This window comes from Microcebus murinus, chromosome 3, assembly GCF_040939455.1.
Source record: "Microcebus murinus isolate Inina chromosome 3, M.murinus_Inina_mat1.0, whole genome shotgun sequence".
Taxonomy (NCBI): Eukaryota; Metazoa; Chordata; class Mammalia; order Primates; family Cheirogaleidae; genus Microcebus; species Microcebus murinus.
Window position 1 is genome coordinate 85,829,841 of NC_134106.1, and position 25,924 is coordinate 85,855,764.

Here is a 25,924-nt window from a genome sequence, read left to right on the forward strand (position 1 = left end):
CAAATGTTGAACTTGGGTAATTATTTTAAGCATCTAGGATGGACTCATAAACCTTATATCAAGGTGGCTTGATAATACAGTCTGACCTGTTGAATGCATAATATCCCAAAGTTAATTCCTTTTGTCTTTTATTAAAGAATCTTTTACTAGAATATGATAAGCAGTCGGAGCAGTTGGATGTGGAAAAAGAACGTGCTAATAGTTTTGAGCATCACATTGAAGACCTTACAAGACAATTAAGAAATTTGACTTTTCAGGTAATTTAAAATTGAGTAAATTCAGAAATGAAAATAATTATACTTTAATGTTTAATTTTTGTATAAAAAATTAATAGACACAGAATTTCTTTCCCCCCTCAATCCCTGTTGAGAAAAGAATGTAACAAAACAACTAGCAACCATTCTGTTTTATTATTCTAATCTCATTTCCCCTGGGGTTTTTATTTGGTTTTCCCTTCCCTTCCCTTTCCCTTCTTTTCTTTCTTTTCTTTTTTTTTTTTTTTTTTCAGACAGAGTCTCACTCTGTTTCCCAGGCTAGAGTCAGCATCAGCATAGCTCACAGCAACATCAAACTCCTGGGCTCAAGCAGTCCTCCTGCCTCAGCCTCCTGAGTAGCTGGGACTACAGGCATGAGCCACTGTGCCCGGCTAATTATTTCTGTATATTTTTAGTTGTCCCACTAATTTCTTTCTATTTTTAGTAGAGATGGGGTCTCGCTCTTTTTCAGGCTGGTCTTGAACTCCTGACCTCCAGCGATCCTCCCACCGAGGCCTCCCAGAGTTCTAAGATTACAGGCATGAGTCACCGTGCCTGGCCTTTATTTGTTTTTTCACTTGTGTACTCTTTGCTTTTCTTTTGCCTCTGGTTTCTTATAACGTTTGCCATGTCAGTATTGTGATGATAGTTTTTTAAACTCATTTTTAATTTAATATTATGTGGAATTGATTTTGAAATCTTCATTTTTCATGCTATGCCAATATTAATGTACCTTTTTAGTCTTCCTCTCTTGTATATTTGTATCTCTTTCCTCTCTTCCTCTCTTGTATATTTCTGCATGTTTATGGTAATGAATCATTTGTCATTATAGTGTGAAAAATTAAATTCTGATAATGAAGATCTCCTGGCTCGTATTGAAACATTACAGTCTAATGCCAAGTTATTAGAAGTACAGATTTTAGAAGTCCAGAAAGCCAAAGCAGTGGTAGACAAGGAATTGGACGCTGAGAAACTTCAGAAAGAGCAGAAGATAAAGGTAAAAACAAACCTGTGTGTGATTGATTCACATATATATAGTGATGTGTTTATCAAAATATTATTTAAATGAAGGAAACACTAAAAAGTAACATTTGTGAATAAGGCAGAGTTCATTACTTCTTTATATGTGCTACCTACAAATTTGAGAATCCAGGCTGTGGTTTTGATGTGTATATATTTTAAATATTGAAATATTACCAAACTTTTTGTATTTTAGTGTGTCTGATTTATTTATAGCCCCTTGCAAATACCTTTTTAAATATCTATTGGATTGTGGAGGTTGTTTTGATTTTTAATTTTAGGAACATGCCAGTACTGTGAATGAACTTGAAGAACTTCAGGTACAACTTCAAAAGGAAAAGAAACAACTTCAGAAAACCATGCAAGAATTAGAGCTGGTTAAAAAGGTAAAATAAAACCCCAGAATCAAAACTGTTATTAATATTTACATTGTTAAACTATTCTATACACATTGAAAGAAACATTTAAAAAAATGTTATTTGTGGTACTAAAATAATTCTTTATAAATTGTTAGCCTCAAAAAATTGAAAAATTAACTTCTTTATCTAAGTACTTGTCTTTTCAGAAGAATCTAGGTTTACAAATTCCAAGATTTTGATTTGGTATTTTGTTTTCTGTATGTGGTTTCAAAGTTGAAGTTTGTGTTATACTTAGAACTTTGGCTAATTTTTCTCTGTATTTTCAAAGATTAGGCTAAAAACAAAGGTACTATAAGTGCCACTTAAAATACTAATATTTTGTAAATATTATAGTTAATGAAATTTATAATGAAATATAACAAAATTAATAAAGTTGAGTTACAAGAATGGAAAAACAAGCACCACATGTGCTCACCAGCAAATTGGTATTAACAGATCAACACTAAAGTGGACGTATAGGAATAACATTTATCTGGTGTCGGGCGGGTGGGGGAGCATGAATATATGTAACTTTAACATTTGTACCCCCATAATATGCTAAAATGAAAATAAAAAAAAATTAAAAAGTTGAGTTAAACAATTAGAAAATATGAAATTAAAAACTAGGAAGTATCCAACTTCTCATTTCTTTATTACTATGTAAACTATTTTTATGTCACAGTGAAGCATAATAGAACCTGTTTATTCCTGTGGCATCATTTTAGAAATTTCACAATGAAATTAAATGATCTGGTATTATATAAATCTTTTATTTATAAAATGTGCAGGATGCCCAACAAACCACATTGATGAATATGGAAATAGCTGATTATGAACGTTTGGTGAAAGAACTGAATCAAAAGTTAGCTAATAAAAACAGCAAGATAGAAGATTTGGAGCAAGAAATAAAAATTCAAAAACAGAAACAAGAAACCCTACAAGAAGAAATAAGTGAGTTAAACAAAATTATCTTTATCTTATATTTATTTCATTGTAAGAGAATTTTAGAGGGGAGGGCATTAGTTATTTATTTCACCAATCTTTGCTAATCAGGTATTTAACACAGTGCTAAATGTTAAAGACAAGAAGGGGTGTTAAATAATTTGCCATTAAGATGTTTACAGTCCACATTCACTCACTTAAACATCTTCTAAATATTTTGCTGATTCCTGGTCCAGGTGAAATAAGATTGGGTATGTATTGGTAATTGTTAAAGCTAGGTGACGGGTATATTAGAGTTTATTGTACTGTTACCACTGTCATATATGTTTGAAATAGTTGATAATGAAAAGCTAAAACAGGTTTCTTTTAAAGGTAAATTAATATAAAGAAGAGACTTATCATTCATTTATTTAAATTCACTCTAAAATGTTCATCTCTTGTGAAATTATTTCTTATGTTAGCTTCACTACAGTCTTCAGTGCAACAATATGAAGAAAAAAACACCAAAATCAAGCAATTGCTTGTGAAAACCAAAAAAGAACTGGCAGATTCAAAACAAGCAGTATGTTAATTTCTCAGTTTTATATTTTAGTACTTATTTCATAGTTTATTTATGAATAAATTTTTTTAAAAAATTAACCAACATTCTCATTCTGTAGGAGACTGATCACTTAATACTTCAAGCATCTTTAAAGGGTGAGCTGGAGGCAAGCCAGCAGCAAGTGGAACTCTATAAAGTAAGTTTCTTTTTAAGATTTAATAAAATTTTCCATGTAGAATCAAGGTACCACTTAGGTATTTTTCTAATTATCCTATGAAGATTTATCCTATAAGGACATTTAGAAAGATTCCTCAACATTTTGAGGAAGTAGAAGCAATAAATCAAGTGTGGCATATAACTGGAGTATACTGTTTAGCTCAAGCTAGATTATTTTCATGTGTTTGAAAATTTGTAATATGCTATATTATAGGGCAAAATAAAATAAATATGTATCTGAACTTAATGATTATTACAGTCATAAGTTTATAAAATAGCATTATAAATTTATATACATATATTTTATATATATTATCTTGAGGTATTTAAATAAATTAAATATGTAATCTAGAATATTCTTTATTGTTTTCTTGATTAACGTTGCTTTAAGAAACATTTTAGTGAGAAAATGTTCTACTCATATTACTGTACTCTTTTAATAATAATACGTAAAAATATTCCAGTATTATGTCCCTTACATAAGCTTGTGTCTCAAACCTCAAGTTTGAGTTTTAAGGAGAAAATCTCTTTAACCAGTGAAGATCTGATTTGCTAGAGCTAAATTTAAAGATTTTGCCCCCAGATTCAGCTGGCTGAAATAACGTCTGAGAAACACAAAATCCACGAGCACCTGAAGACCTCTGTGGAGCAGCATCAGCGCACGGTGAGCGCATACCAGCAGAGGCTGACAGCACTGCAGGAAGAGAGCCGCGCTGCCAAGGTGCGTTCTTCGGGGCAGCAGTGGCACACCACCGGTGTCTTATTATTGGCCAGTGAGCCCTATACTCCAGGGCTGTGCTCTCCCTTTTTAGTGTTTTGCTGTTAAGAGCACTTACTAAATGAAGGCCTGGTTCAGCTCACCTGTTTCAGCTCACCTGTTTCCAACCCCAATCCCATGCCAACCCTAACCATCCCTTGGATCACTTTTTTTGCTAAAAGGAAAAACGAGCACATGTTTCTGTTTCAACCCTGTTTTTCAGTTTGTGTGAGAAAGCTTTTTTTTATTAGAAAAGTGTTATAGTTCTTTCTGAGTGCTAAATGATTATAAAATAACATTCTAATGTTAATAGAATGACTGTGAGGTCCTGCTTTTTCATCTTTAATGTACAGAACAGTGAGATACAGTAGAGTAGTTAGAGGTGCAGCTCTTATCTAAGCAATCTTGACAAAAGTGTCATGGGAGTCTACAGATCATTTCAGAAAAGTGGAAGACCTAGAACTTAACTTTTACCACCCTATTTTGAAAACTGAAGTTCAAGTAATATAATATCTTTGAATTGATTTTTCTCATCTTTATAAAAAGAGGGGGGATATCATAAGTTAAAACTCTTTATAAAGTTCCAAAAGCACATAGTGCCACTATAAAATTTATGGGTAGTAAATTAATTTATAGGGTAGACAACATGGCAGAAATATGTCTCTTGTCAGAAAAAATTATATCAGTCAAAGGCTTTTAAAAAGTGTAAAACCTCCCAACATAAATGATAAATGTTCATGGTAATGGATATTGTGATTACCCTGATTTGTTCATTACACATCGTATGCATGTATCAGAATATCACATGTACCCCATAAATATCTACAGTTATGTATCAGTGAAAAAATATTTTTTTAAGTGCAAGACCAACAGAAGTGTACCTTTCAGCAAAGTTAATCAAGGGGTTAAAAAGAATGTCAACCATTTTCCTCATTTTTCAAAAACACGTTTTCATATCAATTGGTTAACTTCTGAGAGAAAATAGGATGATTGTGTTAATAGAAAATTTTTTCTCTCTTTTTTAATGTTATAGGCGGAACAAGCTACTATAACCTCTGAATTTGAGAGCTACAAAGTCCGAGTTCATAATGTTCTAAAACAACAGAAAAATAAATCCGTGACTCAGGCTGAAACTGAAGGAGCCAAACAAGAAAGGTAAAGTCTAAATTAAAAGGAACATTCAGGGTTTTCTCCCTGCAGTGCAGGTTCTTCACCAAGTAGATTGAAAATCCTATTTTGATTGTTTTTAACTGTGGAATTTTTGTTTTTATTTTAGCATATTGTGGGGTACAAATATTTAGGTTACGTATGTTGCTTTGGCCTCCCCCCATTCTCCCCCCAGGTCAGAGCTTCAAGCATGTCCATTCCCCAGATGGTGCACATCGCACTCATTATGCTTGTATATACCCATCCCCCCCCATCTGCCCAGTGCCTGATAAATTTAACTGTGGAATTTTTACATATAATTACCAGTACAACAGACTTTCTTGTTTTCACTGTGTCTCCACACAGTAACAGGGAACGTCACTACGAAGGGCACTGCTGCAAACTCTAAAAGATGTTAAAGTGAACCGTAAGCCAGGATATGGTGGTCTCCAACATACATACTAAAAGTTCAATCTTGTTCTAATAGGATCTGGTCATAGTAGAAATATAGGCATCAAAATTATATTATGCCTAGTTCTAACAATTTTGTAAATTTAGAATTAAAATAAAATTACTTTCTTAATATATTTATTCACCATTAATTAGGTTACACAGAAGTTGCTTAAAAATATTTTACTTATTTCAAAAAGTTTTAAATTAAGTACTAAATCTTGATCTGGAATTGAACTTTTCTTAAGTTTATGACCATCTCACTTCTATTTAAATAGTATATATTGTTTATGCTGCTTTAAAACTGGCATAGAAGACCCCTTTTGTAAATTAATAAAAAAACATACTGTAACAAAAGATAGAACATTCCATGGTATTTGTGGTGCTTTTATGAGTTTGAGGTTCAGTATTCAAAGCTGTTTTACACCTGGCTCCTACTGTTCTAAATAAGATTCATTTATTCTGCAGTGTTTGTATGTTTGTTTCTGCTACTTTTCGTTTAGGAATCTATTAAATATATGGGTACTGTAGACTGAAACTGTCACAGATTATTTTCTCTCCAGTAGTTCATTATAAAGTTAAAGTTGAATACATATAAAAATGTCACCTTTGCAAGAGCCATTTTTGATCATGCCCAAATTTTGGGTTCAAATTATTTGAATGTAAATGTCTTATATGTTCCTTCTACTTTCTTATAAATTAAATACATTATTTTTAAAAAAGAAGCTAATAGTGTACTAATTGTGGCAGAATTATGAATTTTAACTGTTTCCACTTAGTTTTTTATTCTAAGTACAAAAAGACTTCCTGCTTTTCTTCAGGGATTATCTTTCACTGTCACTTGGTCTAACATATCATTCTCATAACAATTAACTTAGAACTGTGTGGTTCTTTTTTAACTAATGACATAGTCCTATTGCATAAAATGGGCTGTTTCATTGCCACTTAATGATCTACTCCATTTGAATATGAAATTTTAAAATTTAGAGAAATTTTTTGTAGATCTGTGGTGCCAGATATTTAAAATCTGGCTATAACATTTTTTGTATTATATTTCATCTTAGTCTCTGAATTCTTCTGATGATTATATTTCCTTTAGAATTATCCATAATAATAGTAACAGTATGACATTGAAATATAAAATGATTAAAATATATCTGAAACCACAAAATCAGGTTCACCACTTAAAAAAAATTTTTTTTAACTGTGTATTTCTGTTTTAGGGAACATCTGGAAATGCTGATTGACCAACTCAAAATCAAATTACAAGATAGCCAAAATAACTTACAGATTAATGTATGTGAACTTCAGACATTACAGTCTGAACATGATACCCTGCTAGAAAGGCACAACAAGATGCTGCAGGAAACCGTGTCGAAAGAGGCGGAACTCCGGGAAAAGTAAGGTTGCTGGCAGCACTAACATTGTACCTGGCAGCAGCATATTTCTTTGTTGGAACTTTTAGCATGTTGCTCCTTGGGATAAATACAGATTTGAAAATAGAAAGTAGACATTTCTAAAGGCTTGGTAACTTTGCTTTATCTACCTTAAAGCTTCCCCTTTGAATTGGTTTTGTGATTTGAAAGTTTAAAAACAATTTATGTTTATCTGCTCATCCAATATTGTGCCTCTCCCATAGCCTTCATGGCAAGGATGTTTCTTAAAAAAAACAAAACAAACAAAAACCTCATTAATTTCCAACCCAGGTGTCAAATTATAAGCATGTTTCTTTCTAGAGGAAAACTTTCAAATATCTGCTGACTGAAAAAGAATATGTAACTTATCTTTGTATTTCTTTCTTCGACTTGTCATATTTTGTTAATCATTATAATACTCTACAGAGACATTAGGAGTATTAGCAGAATAAATAGATTATTGTGAACAAGAAATTTTGAATTCCTGTGATAAAGAAATTGGGTAGTGATATTCATTGTATCTTTGAGGAAAAGAATTCTTCAATGACCATTTTTCATCAAGGGTATTAAAATACTTTTCACATCCCAGATATGCTTATAATAAATATCTAATCTTATGCTAATCTGAAAAGGGAAAGCACTTGAGTTTTATTGGGCTACACTATTGAAAGGGTGTGGAATTCATATGTGGAGGAAGAAAGATTTCTCACATAGAGTTTAAGATAGAAGTACCAAATTTATTCATATCTGAGAGAGAGAGAAGCAAGGAGTGGCTACAGCACAATGAAGGAGAGAAAATGCCAGGCAGCTGAGGGAAAGTTGTTTGGAGTTTTTTTTTTGTTTTTTTTTTGAGACAGAGTCTCGCTTTCTTGCCCAGGCTAGAGTGAGTGCCATGGCGTCAGCCTCGCTCACAGCAACCTCAAACTCCTGGGCTCAAGCAATCCTGCTGCCTCAGCCTCCCGAGTAGCTGGGACTACAGGCATGCGCCACCATGCCTGGCTAAATTTTTCTATATATATTAGTTGGCCAGTTAATTTCTTTCTATTTATAGTAGAGACGGGGTGTCGCTCTTGCTCAGGCTGGTTTTGAACTCCCGACCGACCTGGAGCAATCCGCCCATGTTGGCCTCCCAGAGTGCTAGGATTACATGTGTGAGCCACCATGCCTGGCCTGTTTGTAGTTTTAAAGGGTAAAAAATAGCTTTTTTCCCCTCTGCTTCAGATAACAGAAGTGGCAGCAAAGTTGTTGCAGGTGTTCTTTATTTTTCTCTTCTCTCTGTGAGGCCAGCTTATCTGAGTCCTTGGAATCTGATTTTTTGGCAGAAACTAAGACAGAGAGCTGGAGCAGGGAGGTGTTTTTTTTTTTTTTCCGGCATATTATGGGGGTACAGATTTTAAGGTTTCAATAAATGCCCTTCCCCCCCTCCCCCCACAAGCCTGAGTTTCCAGCATGACCATCCCACAGATGGTGCACATCTCACTCATTATGTATGTATATACCCATCCCCTCCCCCCTCCCATCTGCCCAATACTCTATTACTGTAGTACCTATGTGTCCACTTAGGTGCTGCTCAGTTAATACCAGTTTGCTGGTGAGTATATGTGGTGCTTGTTTTTCATTCTTGGGATACTTCACTTAGTAGTATGGGTTCCAGGAAAATATAAGGTGTGCTATATCACCGTTGTTTCTTAGAGCTGAATAGTACTCCATGGTATACATATACCACATTTTATTAATCCATTCTTGGATTGATGGGCACTTGGGCTGTTTCCACAGCCTTGCAATTATGAATTGTGGGGAGCAGGGAGTTTGTATCCCTACTGTCTGCTTAGGGCTCTTCGTGGCTGTGAAAATGAATTCTTACAGATAATGAGTTAGGCCACAGATGTTTAATTAAAACTAAGGGCAGTTGTGCTTTGAGTTTTCTCTTCAAAGGGACAATTATGTGTTGTGAATTTATTTATCTTACTTTCTGTTTGATAATTTATTTTCCTGTTAGATAGGTTATTAGTAAGGCCACCTTTCAATTATCTGTTAACAGTGTAATTTACATGTTAATCATGTAAACCAAAAGCTTCAGGGAAACTCTACCAATTTTCTGACTTCACCAGGGTTTACCATGAGATTAACTTACACATAGTGATGCTTGTGTGATACTTCCATAAGAAATTTTTAACATTTATTCTGTACTCTAGAAAAGTTACTGCAAATTACATTTCTAACACAAAGCACAATTGATGCCTCTAAAGTAATTCAATCATTCAATAAATATTTCTTTAGCACCTAAGTGTCAGTCACTCTTGTAGGTACTGGAAACTTTTCACAGCATTTTGAGGTATCTTTAGGAGTCTGTTTTTCCTCATCTTTGGAAATATTAAAAACTAATGGTATTGTTACTGTCTATGCCCTAGTATGAAGAAATAGCCTTTTCATTATATATTTTCTACTTTTTAAAATTTTTTATGTTTATATGTTCTATATATGAAATTATAAAAATGACTCCAGGGGAGTGTGCTAATTAAGCCAAATGGTTAATGTCTGCATTACCCAGGGGCCTCAGTTTAACACCTGAGTTTAACTGCTCTGTCCCTGTTTAACAACAGGGACAGAGCAGTGACCATCAGCACAGTCATTCAGATGCCAGATGGCAGGTTCAAGCATCTAGCTTTCAAGTAGGTAAATTCAGAAATGTTGTTGGTACTACCTGAAAACTAGAAGCTTTACCTTGCCTCTAAAATGTAACTTTTATCCTCCTTAGAAAATTTTCGTGACTGTCAATGATCCTTCCTTTACTTTCTTGGTAGATGTTTAAACAAAAAGCTTGCAGAAAAAATGTGTATGTGATTCTTTAGACTCATTAATCAATATGAGCTTGGCAATTAGAATACCTTTTCTAAAATATATGGTATTTTTATTGCATTTCTCCCTTCAACCACCAAATTCTGTTTTAAACCTTATGTGATATGCATATGTGTAGTAGGTAGAAAAATATCTTGGAAAGGCACATGCCAAACTTAACAATGTTTATTTATCACTGGAATTGGCATTTTATACTGCTGGGGATGGGAGTGAGTAAAGAAGGGCTTTCACTTCTTTCTCTAAATACTTCTGAATTATTTGAGTTTTTAGGAAAGAAAGAGTACTTGTTGGATCCCTTATGTAAAAAGGAAGGATCTACACCAAACATATAAAACATGAAAACTACAAGTAAACCAGTAAAAGTAGTGGTTCCCCAATTGTAGATCCACTGGCTAATTTCAGGCTGATTACATAAAAATCACATTGAGAACTGCTGAAAGTAAATCCTAGGACCACCAGTGGAGGTTCTGATTAATTGGCTATAGCATGAAAACTAGATGTGTGTATTTTCAGCAAGGAATCCCAGCAATTCTGATGTACAGCAAAATTTGGAAATGGCTATAGAAAACAAGTCCTAGGGTTTGTTTGATGTTAATTGAGTTAAAAATGGGTACTTTAAAGTTTTTTTTTTTTTTTGTGAATTGAAAGAAAGTGGTTTTTTTCATATTTTCAGAGTAAAATTAATTTATGCTATAAATATAGTCATATTTTCTGATGAACCATGAAGGAAATTACTTGTCTGAAGAATGCAACACAGTTTCTTAAGTGAGGTTCTTCATCTGAACTATGGGACATAGAAAACAATTTGAACTAGATGACAGCCGGTGTCATTTCTATTATACGTAAGTTGTTACATAGCTAGTACATTATAGATATTTAGTAGAGAAATTGATTTATATATTCAGTAGATGCCTTAGAGCTATTATAATTTTCTTGGAGAACTCAGTTGAGAAAGTCAGTATATAAAGTTGAAAGATCTTATATGTACTAAGTTCCTCTCATGTTTCAGGTTATGTTCAATACAATCAGAGAACATGATGGTGAAGTCTGAACATGCACAGACTGTGAGTCAACTAACGTCCCAAAATGAGGCCCTTCGAAACAGTTTCCGAGACCAAGTGCGGCATCTACAGGAAGAGCACAGAAAGACAGTGGAGACTTTACAGCAGCAGCTGTCCAAGGTGGAGGCACAGCTCTTCCAGCTGAAGAATGAACCTCCCACAAGAAGTATGTATGTACCCAAGGAAGTATTAGTTCACGTTTTCATGTGTTTATATCACTTAAATCAGTGGTCCCCAACCTTTTTGGGACTAGGGATCGGTTTCATGGAGGACAATTTTTCCATGCACTGGGGGTGGGGCAGGTTAGTGGGGAGGCAAAAGTCAGGTAGTGATACAAGCAATAGGAATGGCTATAAATACAGATGAAGCTTCACTGGCTTGCCCACCTCTCACCTCCTGCTGTGTGCTCCCCAACCCCATGCCCGTTCATAAATTTCATGGAAGACGATTTTTCCACGGACCAAGGGCGGGGGGTGGGGGGGGTGGGTGGCGTGGAGTGCGACAGAGTTCTGGGGTCTGGACCCAAACAGGCCACAGACTGGTACCAGTCCATGGCCCAGGGGTTGGGAACTGCAGACTTAAATACATTCTTCACAAATTCTTAAGAAAGTAAAAAATGTATTAGGTGACAGCCAATGTCAATTCTGTGATAATGAATTCCAAAATTTGCTTACTGGGAAGATATTTGAACCCTTCTTGATTTATGCTTACATAAGCCTGTATAACCTTTGAGAATACTAATTTTCATGTATTTATTACCCTCCATGTAAAGGATTATTTCTTTTTCTCTGACTTAAACATACTCTGTCAGTCTGATTACATGTGTCATAATTCTAGTATTCACTGTGTCTGTTTGGTGTTCTCCATTGTCAATCATCATATACGTCTATTTTTTAATTAGAAACATTAGGGATAGAGCAAGAAATTTAGAAACACTCAAGCAGTACTAAATTTGTAGAATTGTTGGACCAATACAGCTTCTTCTCTTCCAAATTTCTAACTCATTGGAATTTTTTCAGCTACACCCAATGTCTTCTATTTGCAGAAAAAGATGGGAAAGTATCAGGCATGACTATGACATATTTTAGTAGTAAGTTGATAGTGTTTTTTTCTCATGGAAAATATTATCACTAGAGTGTTGGCAGCTACAGGTCACTTGTCAGGGTCAGAAACCAACTTCAGAAAAATTTAACGTATGCCAAGAGTCAACAAAGGGAGTAATCAGCCAGGGACAAACAGGTTACAGAACAGAATGGAATCTAGGAATCGACATCATATATGCAGTTAACAAAGTATCAGAAACCCAGTGAGTGCTTCAGAAAGGGCAGCTAAGGCTAACTAAGGTTTGAAAGGACAGAGGAGGCAACTTTATAGAATGGAAAATAAATGAAATTTGAAGTTAAAAAACTGGGTTGGAATTTTGGCATTAACTCAGCTGTGAGACCTTGGACAATGTCATTAAATTTCTCTTAATTTCAGATTTCTTGAGGTCAATAAACAAATGTATTTGAAAGTGTCTTAAAAACTTTACAATTCTGTACAAGTATTCAGTAACAGCAAACAGGAAAGCCTTGCTCAAGTGATGTAATTGATTAGTTCCCTGCATTGGATTCTGGACTCTTGTTGTCTTAGTGCTGTAGGTGTGAGTGGCAACTTTGGGAACCAGCAGAGGTGAAGGTGTAAGGGCAGTGATCAAGAACGTCTGCCAAACAAACTTCAGCAGGTGTGTTGTGTCAGGAAGTATGCAGCAATCTGAAATACCAAATCCAGAAAAAATAACTAGAATCTAGTTTTTGAATGTCTACCAGTATTTAGTAATAGTATGGCCTGGTACCCTAAATTAATAAAAATAAGTAGTATTCATATGAGCTTTGTTAATGTTATCTAACAGCTAGCTAGTAGCAATTAATCTTAGCTAGCTAGTAGCAATTAATTTATAGCTTTTAATGAAATGACTAAAATGGTTAAAAGTTCAATGACTAAATTGTAAGAAATGTTTTAGCAATTCTTTCTTCAGATATTATTTACTTATCTTCTAATTGTTTAATTTCCCTACCCTATCATTTGACATTTTAATTTTATTATATATCTCTATTAAGGCTGAATCCATCAATTTGAACTATCTCACACTTACCCTTTAAAAACTTGTTTTTAATAGGCCCAGCTTCTTCCCACCAACCTTTGAAGAACCTTCGAGACAGAAGAAATGCAGACCTCCCACTTTTTGACATGCACACCGTGACCCGGGAAGAGGGGGAAGGGATGGAGACAACTGACACGGAGTCTGTGTCTTCCACCAGCACACACACACAGTCTTTAGAGCAGCTCCTTAACTCTCCTGAAACTAAACTTGGTATTTTACTCTGCCTGAATACGTTTTTTTCTCCCTTTCCCTGTCCCTTCCCTTCCCTTTCCTTTCCTTTCCTCTTTCGTCTTTATAGGGCTCTTCCATGAAGCACAAAAATGTTTTTCTTATTTAATTTTATTTTCTTCATTAATATTACTCTAAGTCATATATGCTTTTTTTATTGAGCCACTCCAATAAAATTTCTTTTCACTGTTCCACCATCAGTTCAAATTATGAAACAAATCGTTTTTTAAAATAAAATGTTAGCTACCTCAGGCTTGAACCAGAAATAGGTGGTTGAAAGTTCTATAGTGGCATTAGAAAGTAGGATAAAGTATTCTCTCACCCTTCAAGACACTAACAATTTTCATTTGTTCCTCTTGCTGAAGTAATGCTAAGTTTGCATTTTTAAATGTAAAATTTTGGTATATTTTATTCTTACCTATAAGGAATATTACTGTTCATGATTCAGGGGGAATCTGCTTGTCATCTTCCTGAAGTTTCAGGATCACCTGTAATAAAGGATATTGTATTCATGGTCATTGACCATGTGGGGTAGAAACTGCCAGTCAAGGTTCTTTCAGGCAAAGTTAATAGTGGTGACAAGGACGCATCATGATAGAGTGGCAACAGACTCCAGAATCAGACTTGGCTTTGTGATGTTTGCCAGAATTTCTTGTCAACTGAGCCTGTTCTTTCATCTATAAAATTTGAATAATGATACCTACTCTACCACAGAAAAGACTCTGAGGAGGGTCCATGATATGTGACCAGTAAATGTTAATGCTTCCCTCATTTACAAGTGAAATGACATAAGTTCTTGAAATATTAATAGATGGAAAGAGGATGCATCATAAAACTAATGGAATGGTCTAAAAATACAGTCCTGACATTGGGACTCATAGGGCTTGTATTTAGTTACATTACATGCTGTACAATAGAGATACTGTCTTATTTGAGTTTTATTCAACATGCAGCCCTTTCATTGGGGCATGTTGAATAGATGAATTGCAAAGAGATTCAAAGAGACCTATATAATATCACAGAGTAAGATATTTGTATTAAGATGTTTTTCTTAGAATCTTTATCTGTAATCTCTGATTTTAAAAATTAATTCTTGGAACATCTTGCAGAGCCTCCTTTATGGCATGCTGAATTTACCAAAGAAGAATTGGTTCAAAAGCTGAGTTCCACCTCAAAAAGTGCGGACCACTTAAATAGCCTGCTGCGGGAAACAGAAGCAACCAATGCGATCCTTATGGAGCAAATTAAGGTGAGGCCAAAAAACCTGGTCACTATGAAAACCACCAGTTTGGTTTTCTTGACATTTCATACATATGTGCCCAGGTTTAAAAATTCACATTTCAGATGCATCCATAATGGCTTGATTCTTTATACTAGATTTCTGACAGTGAGAAATACTGCTCTTAAATCTATTATATAAAGACTATTTTTTAATTCCTACTTTTTTTTTTTTTTTGAGACAGTCTTACTCTGTTGCCCAGGCTAGAATGCCATGGCATCAGCTTAGCTCACAGCAACCTCAAACTCCTGGGCTCAAGCAGTTCTCCTGCCTCAGCCTCCCAAGTAGCTGGGACTATAGGCACGTGCTACCATGCCCAGCTAATTTTCTTATATATATATTTTTCTATATATATATATTTGTTGTCCAGCTAATTTCTTTATATTTTTTTTCAGTAGAGACGGGGTCTTGCTCTTGCTCAGGCTTGTCTCAAACTCCTGAGTTCAAACGATCTGCCCATCTCCCTCCCAGAGTGCTAGGATTACAGGCATGAGCCACCATGCCCAGCCAATTCCTACTTTTTCTAAGAAACTATCACAGATTCAGAAATTAGATGTGCACAAGTCATTGTCCTACACATGCTTAAATAGAACTTAACACAGGTCTTTAAATTCTAAAGATAAACAGTGGAGCATTTCTAATTCATACTGTTAATCTGATGTTTATGGCACTGAACTACTTAACACAGTTTATAGGTGGAGATGGCAAAGTGGCATAGGAAGCTTTTCCTAATTATAGTGGACACAGGCAACATCTAGGAATGTTGTGGAGCAGTTGAGGATTACTCAAGTGAGATCTTTCCACCCTGGCTTGCTAGTAAATCATACTATTGAGTATATGGTCATACTATTATTGAGAAGTTCTGATGACAAAGACCTGGGGCTTTGCATACGTTATCTTATTTAATCTCGTAATTGCTGGCTGAGAGAAAATTGAAGCTGGCAAATGGTGGAGCAAAATTGAAACTCATGTCTGTCTGAAAACTGCATGCTTTTGCCCCTACACTTTGCTGCTCTAAATAAATCCTGCCTCTGTGTAGGGCCACCAGCTGTCCTTGTCAGGTTAATTTTTCTAGAGCTGAATTATTCAGTTATTTACAGTAAAATGTAGCTGTCATGACATCTCATCACTAAATACTTAACATTTTCCCACTAGTCAAAACATTATCACATCTGACAAATCACTGTCTAGCCTAGTGAACCTAAGTGACTTATTTAAATGTTATATTTCTACAAATATATATTATATAATTCCTTAGTCTTTTTTATTATCACTTTTTAAAATGACCCTAGGTTTTAGGACAAAGTTGACTGACTTTCCTGGACTAACCTGAAATAATGAAAATATAACAAAAGCTACAGCGTTGTTTCAACCCAGAAATCTTCCTCAAAGACTTTAACGTACTATTACCTTTTTCATATCATCCTTTGCCCCGTTTTTCTGATAGTATTGTATATTGTCTTATATTCTTGAATTTTAAGTATATCCTGAACTCAACTTCTGTTTTGCTTAAGTGCTGTTAATTGTGGGCATCTTAACTGCCTGGGGCTCTGGGAGCAGGGCAGGGGTGGGGCCTTGTGGAAGCTGTGAATGTTCACTTCAGCCCATTTTCAGGCCAATTCACACTACTCACAGTGTGTCTGTTGTCCCATAGCCCCCAAACCCCGCTGGCTCAGTTTCTTTAGAGAGTAGAAGGCGGAGGGAGCATCATGGTACCAACCTATGGCCCCAGTTGCTCCTTATGTCAACTTTCAGCCCCATTTCCACGATACCCTATGCTTCTGAGGCAGGAACTGATTGGTATTTACACAGGATATGTCCTCTTCTCTTGTTGGTGGTAAGCTGGTAAGCTTGGTAAGCTGCTGGACTGAGTCACTTCTACTTCTTCATCTGCTTCCTGGCTTTTTTATTGACATTTGCAGGAGGGGAGAGAGGTTTTAGGGGAAAGAGGGAAAATGCATGTATTCAGTCTGCCATGTTTAACCATAAGCTCCTAAAACCCATTTTTAACTCATTTCTCCTAACACCAGCTTCTCAAAAGTGAAATAAGAAGATTGGAAAGAAATCAAGAGCGAGAAAAGTCTGTAGCTAACCTGGAATACTTGAAGAATGTCTTGCTACAGTTCATATTCCTGAAGCCAGGTAGTGAAAGAGAGAGGCTTCTTCCTGTTATTGACACAATGTTGCAGCTCAGCCCTGAAGAAAAGGGAAAACTTGCTGCCATTGCTCAAGGTGGGTGAAAGCAGAGTCATACAACTTCTGTTTTATAACTTAAATTAAATGTTGGCTTTGTGGTTGAGAATTTGTATGTGTGCTTATAACCTTTTTCATGACCCTACGGCTTTTAAAATTGTAATTTTTAAATTTTGCTCATTTGGATTGGTTCTATCGTATGTGTAAGCTGTGACTAGATTTGAAGGGCTGACTTTTTAATATGTGGGGGCAACTGTAGTACATTTATATAATTTTAACATTCAGCAAAATACAATATAATGCTTAGTTTGATCTTCTAGCTCTTTGAAAATTGGATTTGTTTCCTGGTGTTGAGCTCAATGTGGTTTAGTTTTACTTTTGACATGTATTTGACTTGTTCCTTTCTTACCTCAGCCCTCTTTCTGCTTCCCAGATAGTCTAGGGATACCAGAGTCATATAGCCCAACACATATAGTCCACATCCAGAACTCCAATTTCCAGGCAAATGCAGCTTTAAAGCTGTCTTGTAGTTGGAATTTAGATTTTCATGCCAAGTAGATTTAATACTGTGATGCCATAAACTCTTTTGAAATGCTTCACATATAGCTGCTGTAGTTCCCTGATTTCAGATTGCATCTTAAGAATCATGCCTTCATTTTTGTTTTAGTTTGAAATGTTTTTATTGTTGACCTTTTGAAGCATACAGGGAAACTAGTATAATGTCCCTTTTAGTTATCAGTTATTTAACAGCTGATGTCTCTAATAGTTTTCAATTCATGAGCAATCTTTTGGCAGGGATAGGGGAAAGCTAGAGATTTTAAAGCAAATCTCACACATCATTTCATTTTCCCAATGAATATCAGTGTTTATTGGATTCCTGTCATCTATACCTAGTTCGTGTTTATTATTCCTGGATTATCACAAATGTCTTTTTACAATATCCCCAATAGTGCTCATACATTGCATTTAGTTGATGTTCCTTAAGCTTTGTTTTGTTGGGGGATTTTTAATGATAACAATTCCGTGTTCCTTTTTTAAATGTGCGATTTATTAATTGAAGAAATTGGTCATTTGTCCTATAGCAGTCCTGTCTGCTGGCTTTGGTAGTTCAAGGTAGCATTGAATTTGTTCCAATTGCCTGTAAATAGGAAGTTAGATCTCTGATTAGATCCAGTTATAATTGAACCAGGTGGGGGACAAAAATACTTATAGGTACCGTGTTTCCCCCAAAATAAGACTTACCCATAAATAAGCCCTAGCAGGATTTCTAAGCATTTGTGCAATATAAGACCTACCCTGAAAATAAGACCTAATGATGGGCGTGGCCACGCAGCATATCTGCACAACCCATGCATTGCTTCACGGAGCAGTAAAGAAGATGAGCAGCCCTTCTCATCTGCCCCATGAGAGCTCTATTACTCTACATGAGAGATTGGGGCCAATGATTCTAAAGGAAATAGAGTCACAAGAAATTCAGTATGGAATTTGAGGTTTGGAGAGTTATGGTAATGTTCCAGAAGAAGACGACTTAACTATATTTGAATAAATGTAGATTGTTGTATTGTACTTAAATAACATATCCCCTGAAAATAAGCCCTAGGATGTCTTCTTGAGGAAAAATAAACATAAGACCCTGTCTTATTTTCAGGAAAATGTGGTCATATTATGTACTTGTTAAGACATCAGTAGACCCAGAATGTCTGGATGTCCTACTTTTGAGTGACTGACCTCATCTTGTTGGTGCTCTTTAACATGTTTCTCCTTCCCCTGTAACTTTTAACTAAACAGATAGATTAGAGTCATCCTCAAAATTGAGCAGGCATCAGAATCATTTGATCATTAAAACTCCAGTTGCGGTCAGGCATGGTGGATCATTTGAGCTCAGTTTGAGACCAGCCTGAGCAAGAGCAAGACCCTGTCTCTACAAAAAACTCGACAGAAATTAGCTGGACAACTAAATATACATACATACATACATACACACACACACACACACACACACACATATATATAAATTAGCCAGGCATGGTGGTGCATGCCCGTAGTCCCAGCTACTCAGGAGGCTGAGGCAGAAGAGAAGGATTGCTTGAGCCCAGGAGTTTGAGGTTGCTGTGAGCTAAACTGACGCCATGGCACTCTAGCCCAGGCAACAAAGTGAGACTCTGTCTCCAAAAAAAAAAACTCCAATTGCTAGATCCCACCCTAGTTTCTGACCCAGGATTTTGTATTTTTAGTAATTAGATGCTGATACTCCTGGTCTAGGGGCCCATACCTTGATATAGAGGACTGATAACATTCAGGCTTAATTTTTTTGCAGAAATACTTCATAAGTAGTATTGATAGTTTCTTTGAATCTGTTTTCTGAATATATCTTTATAATGATGAAGAAGGAATGAGCTCAATACTGATAGTAATCTCAATTTTGCAAACTATAAGGTACATTATCATAGCCACAATAGCATTGTTGTAACAAGATCCAAAATAAGAAAACATCATGTATATATTTAGTAATTATTCTTCATTATCATTTGCTTTTATGTATTATTTTTTAAATTAAAAATAATAATTCTATCTAAAGTAAAACTATTTTTATCATTGTAAAATTAACCAGGACTTTAAGAACAATATATGTATTTTTTATTTATTTATTTATTTTTTTGAGACAGAGTCTCACTTTGTTGCCCAGGCTAGAGTGAGTGCCATGGCATCAGCCTAGCTCACAGCAACCTCAAACTCCTGGGCTCAGGCGATCCTACTGCCTCAGCCTCCCGACTAGCTGGGACTATAGGCATGCGCCACCGTACCCGGCTAATTTTTTCTATATATATTTTTAGTTGGTCAATTAATTTCTTTCTATTTTTAGTAGAGACAGGGTCTCGCTCAGGCTGTTTTTGAACTCCTGACTTCAAGCAATCTGCCTGCCTTGGCCTCCCAGAATGCTAGGATTACAGGCATGAGCCACCACGTCTGGCTAATGTATGTATTTTTAAATTAAAGCATAGCTTTTCCATGGAACAGTGATATGATTTCAAAATATTTAGCATGTCTCCCTTAAGAGCCTACCATGTTTAATGTAATGTAGGTATTGCTAACACCTAAGTGGCTCCTATAAGTTGAGGGTCCATTGATTGAAAGGCGTAAAAGACTAACCTAAGGGGCCGGGCGCTGTGGCTCACGCCTGTAATCCTAGCTCTTGGGAGGCCGAGGCGGGCGGATTGCTCAAGGTCAGGAGTTCAAAACCAGCCTGAGCAAGAGTGAGACCCCGTCTCTACTATAAATAGAAAGAAATTAATTGGCCAACTGATATATATATAAAAAATTAGCCGGGCATGGTGGCGCATGCCTGTAGTCCCAGCTACTCGGGAGGCTGAGGCAGAAGGATCACTCAAGCCCAGGAGTTTGAGGTTGCTGTGAGCTAGGCTGACGCCACGGCACTCACTCTAGCCTGGACAACAAAGTGAGACTCTGTCGCAAAAAAAAAAAAAAAAAAAAAAAGACTAACCTAAGGGATCCCAATAACAGATATTTTTAAGTAATTTCATAAAAGATATATATATACACACATACACACACACACAAACACACACACATAAATAGAAAAAATAGAGTTCATTAGAAACCCAGAACCCTAAAACAAGCTTTTTCTAAGTCTTGTAAACATACAGGAAAACTCCACTTATTAAACTTAAATTAATTTGCTTTTTAAAAGTATTACTTGTTATCTATGTGAGTAAATAAAAGAGAACTTATAAAAATTAAAAACAGTGATGATTTGGCAGCAGATTTAGATATGGCTTAAGAGAGAATATAAACTAGAAGATAGGTCAGAAAGAATTGTGCAGAATTCTACATGGAAAAACAAAAAGATGAAAGAAACAGAAAGGTAAGTAAAAGATACAGAGACTAGAAAGAAGCTATCAAACGTACATTTACTAACTGAAGTTACAAAGGAGAGGAAAGAAAGAATGGGGCAGAGATAATATATGAAGAGAATGGCTGAAAATCTTCCAGAATTGATGAAGGATATTCATCTACAGATTTAAAAAAATCTCAAGCAGAATCAAAAACAAAAAGAAATCTACCTCTCTCTATTCACATAAAAGTGAAACTGCCCCCCAAAAAACAAATTAATCTCAAAAGCAGCCAGGGAAAGAAGACACTTTGCTTCACCTTTGCAAGAGTAACAGACTCACAGTCAACGTAATCAGCAGCACTGGTGTAAGACTGTCTCCCATGTGCTGAAAGAAATAATTGCCAGTCTTGTAAAAGTATGTTTCAAGATCTTTTCTGACAAACAGAAACTTTAAGAATTTGCCTCCATTGGAAATTCTCAACAATGTACTTTAGGCAAAAGGATAATTTCCTAGGTAGAAGGTGTAAGAAGGAAAGACATGCAGAGGAAACGTGTTGCCATATTACAGATATGAGCTCAGGGCCTTACTGGGGCACCAGGGACATGTCATTACCAAGGCGCTGAAGATAATAACCAATGTTGCACATGTGGGATGCCAGAAGAAAGAATCTGAGAGCCACTCTTCCTGGCACTGAAGGGGGCAGGACCAGCAGAACAAATGACACAAATACCTCTTGCCTCCTTATATCCTTGGAAATTATGTTTGTGATCTCTAATTTTGTGTAAAGCTTATAACAGCATTTTTCATTCAAGTTACTACCCATTAGTGAATAGTGAAATTGATTTGATGGATCACATCCAAAATATGTTTTAAAATAAAAAGAGAAAGTCAAAGAATGTGTTGAATCTAGTAAAGTTAAGAATTGTTTCTTGAAACTCTAGTTATATACACAAATGTTGGTGTCTGATTGTATCAGATCTCTATGTAAAATGTTTTTCTTTCTATGGATTTTGGTATATTTGTGAAACATTAGCTTAGGGAATAAAGTAGGTTACCTAACTCTGATAAGCAACATCAAACTTCACACTCTCCTAGACATCGGCCTGGGCAAAGAGTTTATGAAGAAGTCCCCAAAGGCAATCACAGCAGCAACAAAAATAAATAAATGGGACATGATCAAACTACAAAGCTTCTGCACAGCCAAAGAAATAGTCATGAAAGTAAACAGACAACCTACAGAATGGGAGAAAATTTTTGCATCCTATGCATCCGATAAGGGACTGATAACTAGAATATACTTAGAACTCACGAAAATTAGGAAGAAAAAATCAAATAACCCCATTAAAAAGTGGGCAAAGGACTTGAACAGAAATTTTTCTAAAGAAGACAGAAGAATGGCCAACAAACATATGAAAAAATGCTCAACATCCCTAATCATCAGGGAAATGCAAATCAAAACCACAATGAGATATCACTTAACCCCAGTGAGAATGGCCTTTATCAAAAAATCTCCAAACAATAAATGCTGGCGTGGTTGCGGAGAGAGAGGAACACTCCTACACTGCTGATGGGACTGCAAACTAGTTCAACCTCTGTGGAAAGCAATATGGAGATACCTTAAAGCGATACAAGTGAATCTACCATTTGATCCAGCAATCCCATTGCTGGGCATCTACCCAAATGATCCAATGACACTATACAAAAAAGACACCTGCACTCGAATGTTTATAGCAGCACAATTCATAATTGCAAGGCTGTGGAAACAGCCCAGGTGCCCATCAATCCAAGAATGGATTAATAAAATGTGGTATATGTATACCATGGAGTACTATTCAGCTCTAAGAAACAATGGTGATATACCACATCTTATATTTTCCTGGTTAGAGCTGGAACCCATACTACTAAGTGAAGTATCCCAAGAATGGAAAAACAAGCACCAGATATATTCTCCAGCAAACTGGTATTAACTGAGTAGCACCTAAGTGGACACATAGGTACTACAGTAATAGGGTATTGGGCAGGGGGCAGGGGGGAGGGGGGAGGGGGGCGGGTATATACATACATAATGAGTGAGATGTGCACCATCTGGGGGATGGTCATGATGGAGACTCAGACTTTTGGGGGGAGGGGGGAAATGGGCATTTATTGAAACCTTAAAATCTGTACCCCCATAATATGCCGAAATAAAAAAAAAAAAAAACTTCTTAAAATAAAGCACCTATTATGGGCCCAACTTAAATTTCAAGCAGGTGTCATAAGCTGCTCAGAGCAGCCTGTCAACCCTCTGTGTAAGGTAAGACAACTTAGAGTGCAACAGCAATCCCCAAACAAGTAACATCAAGGAGGCACTGCTAAGAAATATAAGTTGCTCCTCTACTTGTGTCACAAATGTTAACTCACCCTGCCCCCTGCCTGTTGAATCTCAGCACAGTTCACTAATTGGGTGTTTTTTTTCTGAGATAAAACTTATGGTGAGTCAGCTTCGCTCCCCAGATAAGTTAGCCATATAGTACTTCTCTGCAAAGTTGGAATCTCAAATTTGCTACTCAAGCAAGAGCTAGAAGCTGCTTCTCTACATCTTCTTTACTCCCAAACTAGGTTACAGTTTACAGGACTGAATATTGTCCCTTAGTACATCATACACACACCAAGGTCAAACACTTTTTAGAAGTAAATAAAGAGAAAAAAGTCCAACAACCCAATAGGAAAATAAGCCAAGCCTATCATAAACTTTTTGATCATCTCCAGACTGGCAGGAAGAGAATGCATGCTCACATACCCACTGCAAGTGCTTGATTTGATTTGGAGAGGATACAGAGCATTATCAGGAGAGAATAACCTCCAGGGCAAGAGCAAATGCATCCTGTCTCAGCACTGCTGAGCCATCTGATGATTAAGTTCTACATTGCTTCATGTTGCGTATCACTGTTTTAGAGTTAAAATATAAAACATAAAAGTAGCTATTAAATTGGTTCATCTAAGGAAATCCAATGTCATATCCTTAAGAAAGAGAAATTTAGAATAGGAACTCATGTCTAAAGGATTGTATATAATCAATGAATATGATATTATTTGCTTATATTATAGAGTGATTCTAGAACATAGATTTCACATTGAGAAACTTTGTCTTTTTTTTTCCCTAACTTTCCAAAGGTGAGGAAGAAAATGCTTCCCGTTCTTCTGGATGGGCATCCTATCTGCATAGTTGGTCTGGACTTCGATAGATTGATGGAAAGAAAATTCTTCATTAACCAAATAGAATCCATTTTGCAAAAATGGTTCATGTATATTACTGTCATTCTTTTGTCAAAAAGTGTGTATATATGTTCACATCTACATATATTTGTACATATATATGACAGATATATTTTTAAAGTCTCAGCTGGAAGTAAAAGTACAGCAGCATAAGGAGTTGGTACCAGTCCACAGCCCTTGAACTCCCGTGCTCTCCCTGCATGCTGCCAGAATGAAAACACAAGGAATGAATTCACTCCCCTTCTTTGGAACCTCATCAGTACTGTGAATTTTGAAGTTAAACTAAATTTGGTCTGTACCAACTGGAATTTAGGTTTTTAAAATAGTGTTTCAAGACTATTTATTGCAAAGTCAGATTTGCAGATAGATTGTTACTATCTATAAATTGTTGAGAAAATTTGGTGACTAAAATATGAAGGAAAATGCTTTATTGTAAAGTTGACTTACGTTATTAAGCAGCCGTGAAGTAAATATGCTATAGTTAATTATGCTAAGTTAAAATACAGGTTAGTTATTTAGTTTAAAATAAACTGAGTTTTTTTTTTTCTCTAAAATATATTTTCTCAGAACTCATGTTGTCAGAAGCCCTAGTACTGGCTGGTGTAACACTAACTATGAACAGATGAGACCACCACCAAGTTGGGGTACTTTCATGGTGTCTCTCCAGGCTCTTGGTATGGTACCACTACTTGCAAGCAATGAGTCTGTATCAAGAATTTTCTCCATCTCCCCAAATAAAAACATCATAACAGTGACTGTATTTTTCAGCACTATATCTAAATATGAAATTGGTGCTTCTAGTGTTTTGGTAGATAATGTCGTTCCATAAGGTTTCAATCAGGAGGGATTTCAGAAAGACACCCAGGTCAGTGCCACATTTTCATGGTTCTTGTGAATAACCCTAGATAATGATGTTACTTGCCTTTGATGCCTATGAATATGTTTTAAGAACTAGATCAAAATGGTGTTCTTAAATCAAAAATTGGAGAATTCTATTTTTTAATGTGTGTTTGTTAATCACCACAAAGTATGCTCTCTGAAGTTCTCTTAAGCCTTCCCAATTTATACTCTTGATTTTTAGTCTCACTGGAGAAAGAACTTTTTACTTTGGTTATGTAGAACTTTGGTTTCCAAATGAGTTTAACTGAGATTTACTGCTGACATGTTGAGTTTGTTCTTTTTTCCTCCTGTCTGAGAAGAACAGACCTACCTAGTGAATATATTAATAAAAATGCATCTATTTCAGATTTGACTCTGAGTTTAGTTTTTTTACTTTTAAACTGTGAATGTGAGTATGCCAGCAGCATACAATGTAATAGTATTTAAATAAATTTCACTTTCTTTTTGAGTGTAGACCTTTTGAATTCTATATAAACTTTTTTTGAAATACAGTCTCTACTTATGAATGTAATAACAAAAATATCTTTTGCATGATAAGTATTACTTTGATTACAAAAGGCATATTCTTTCATGGTTTCAGCAATGAGAGGAGATGTAATATTTTAATATTCCTATTAAATATGTTTAACTGTATATTTTTGTGGCTGCTCTTTTGTCATATATTGTCTCTTTGGGGTTTTACATTGGTTTATAAATTGGAATTGCAATGTCCTTTACTACAATCTGACACCATTCATACCTATTAGGTGCTTGAGAGAATGTAGACCCTTTTGTATGTGCCATATAGACCTGCCATTTCTGACGCCCTCCTTCCCGCTGAACCTGGAAGCAACATGAGGCTGTTCTTTGGGCAAGATAGGCATGGATTCGGTCTAGCTAAGGCTGCCAACCTAAGGGTGGCCTTAGATGAAGGACTTTGTTCAGTTAGAGGCAGTGGTTTCGAGTTCTTTGGAAATTTGGACTGGGAAATGGGGAGAGGCAGAGGGAGGGAGAGAAACACAGATGCCACAAGA

General features: G+C 35.8%; 1 protein-coding gene across 2 annotated transcripts in view; it reads left to right on the plus strand.

Moving 5' to 3' along the window:
- Positions 1-25,541, plus strand: part of GCC2 (GRIP and coiled-coil domain containing 2) — a 51,246-nt gene extending 25,705 nt beyond the window's left edge. For both annotated transcript variants that reach the window (XM_012737630.2, XM_076001072.1), the window contains exons 10-23: positions 138-257; positions 1,087-1,251; positions 1,556-1,660; positions 2,461-2,623; positions 3,076-3,176; positions 3,274-3,351; positions 3,955-4,092; positions 5,162-5,283; positions 6,948-7,124; positions 11,008-11,225; positions 13,218-13,412; positions 14,540-14,679; positions 16,740-16,941; positions 23,910-25,541. In XM_012737630.2, coding sequence (XP_012593084.2) covers positions 138-257; positions 1,087-1,251; positions 1,556-1,660; positions 2,461-2,623; positions 3,076-3,176; positions 3,274-3,351; positions 3,955-4,092; positions 5,162-5,283; positions 6,948-7,124; positions 11,008-11,225; positions 13,218-13,412; positions 14,540-14,679; positions 16,740-16,941; positions 23,910-23,980 — 1,995 coding nt within the window. In that variant the 3' untranslated portion in view covers positions 23,981-25,541. The remainder of the gene's footprint in view (positions 1-137; positions 258-1,086; positions 1,252-1,555; positions 1,661-2,460; positions 2,624-3,075; positions 3,177-3,273; positions 3,352-3,954; positions 4,093-5,161; positions 5,284-6,947; positions 7,125-11,007; positions 11,226-13,217; positions 13,413-14,539; positions 14,680-16,739; positions 16,942-23,909) is intronic.
- The last annotated feature ends 383 nt before the right edge of the window (positions 25,542-25,924 follow it).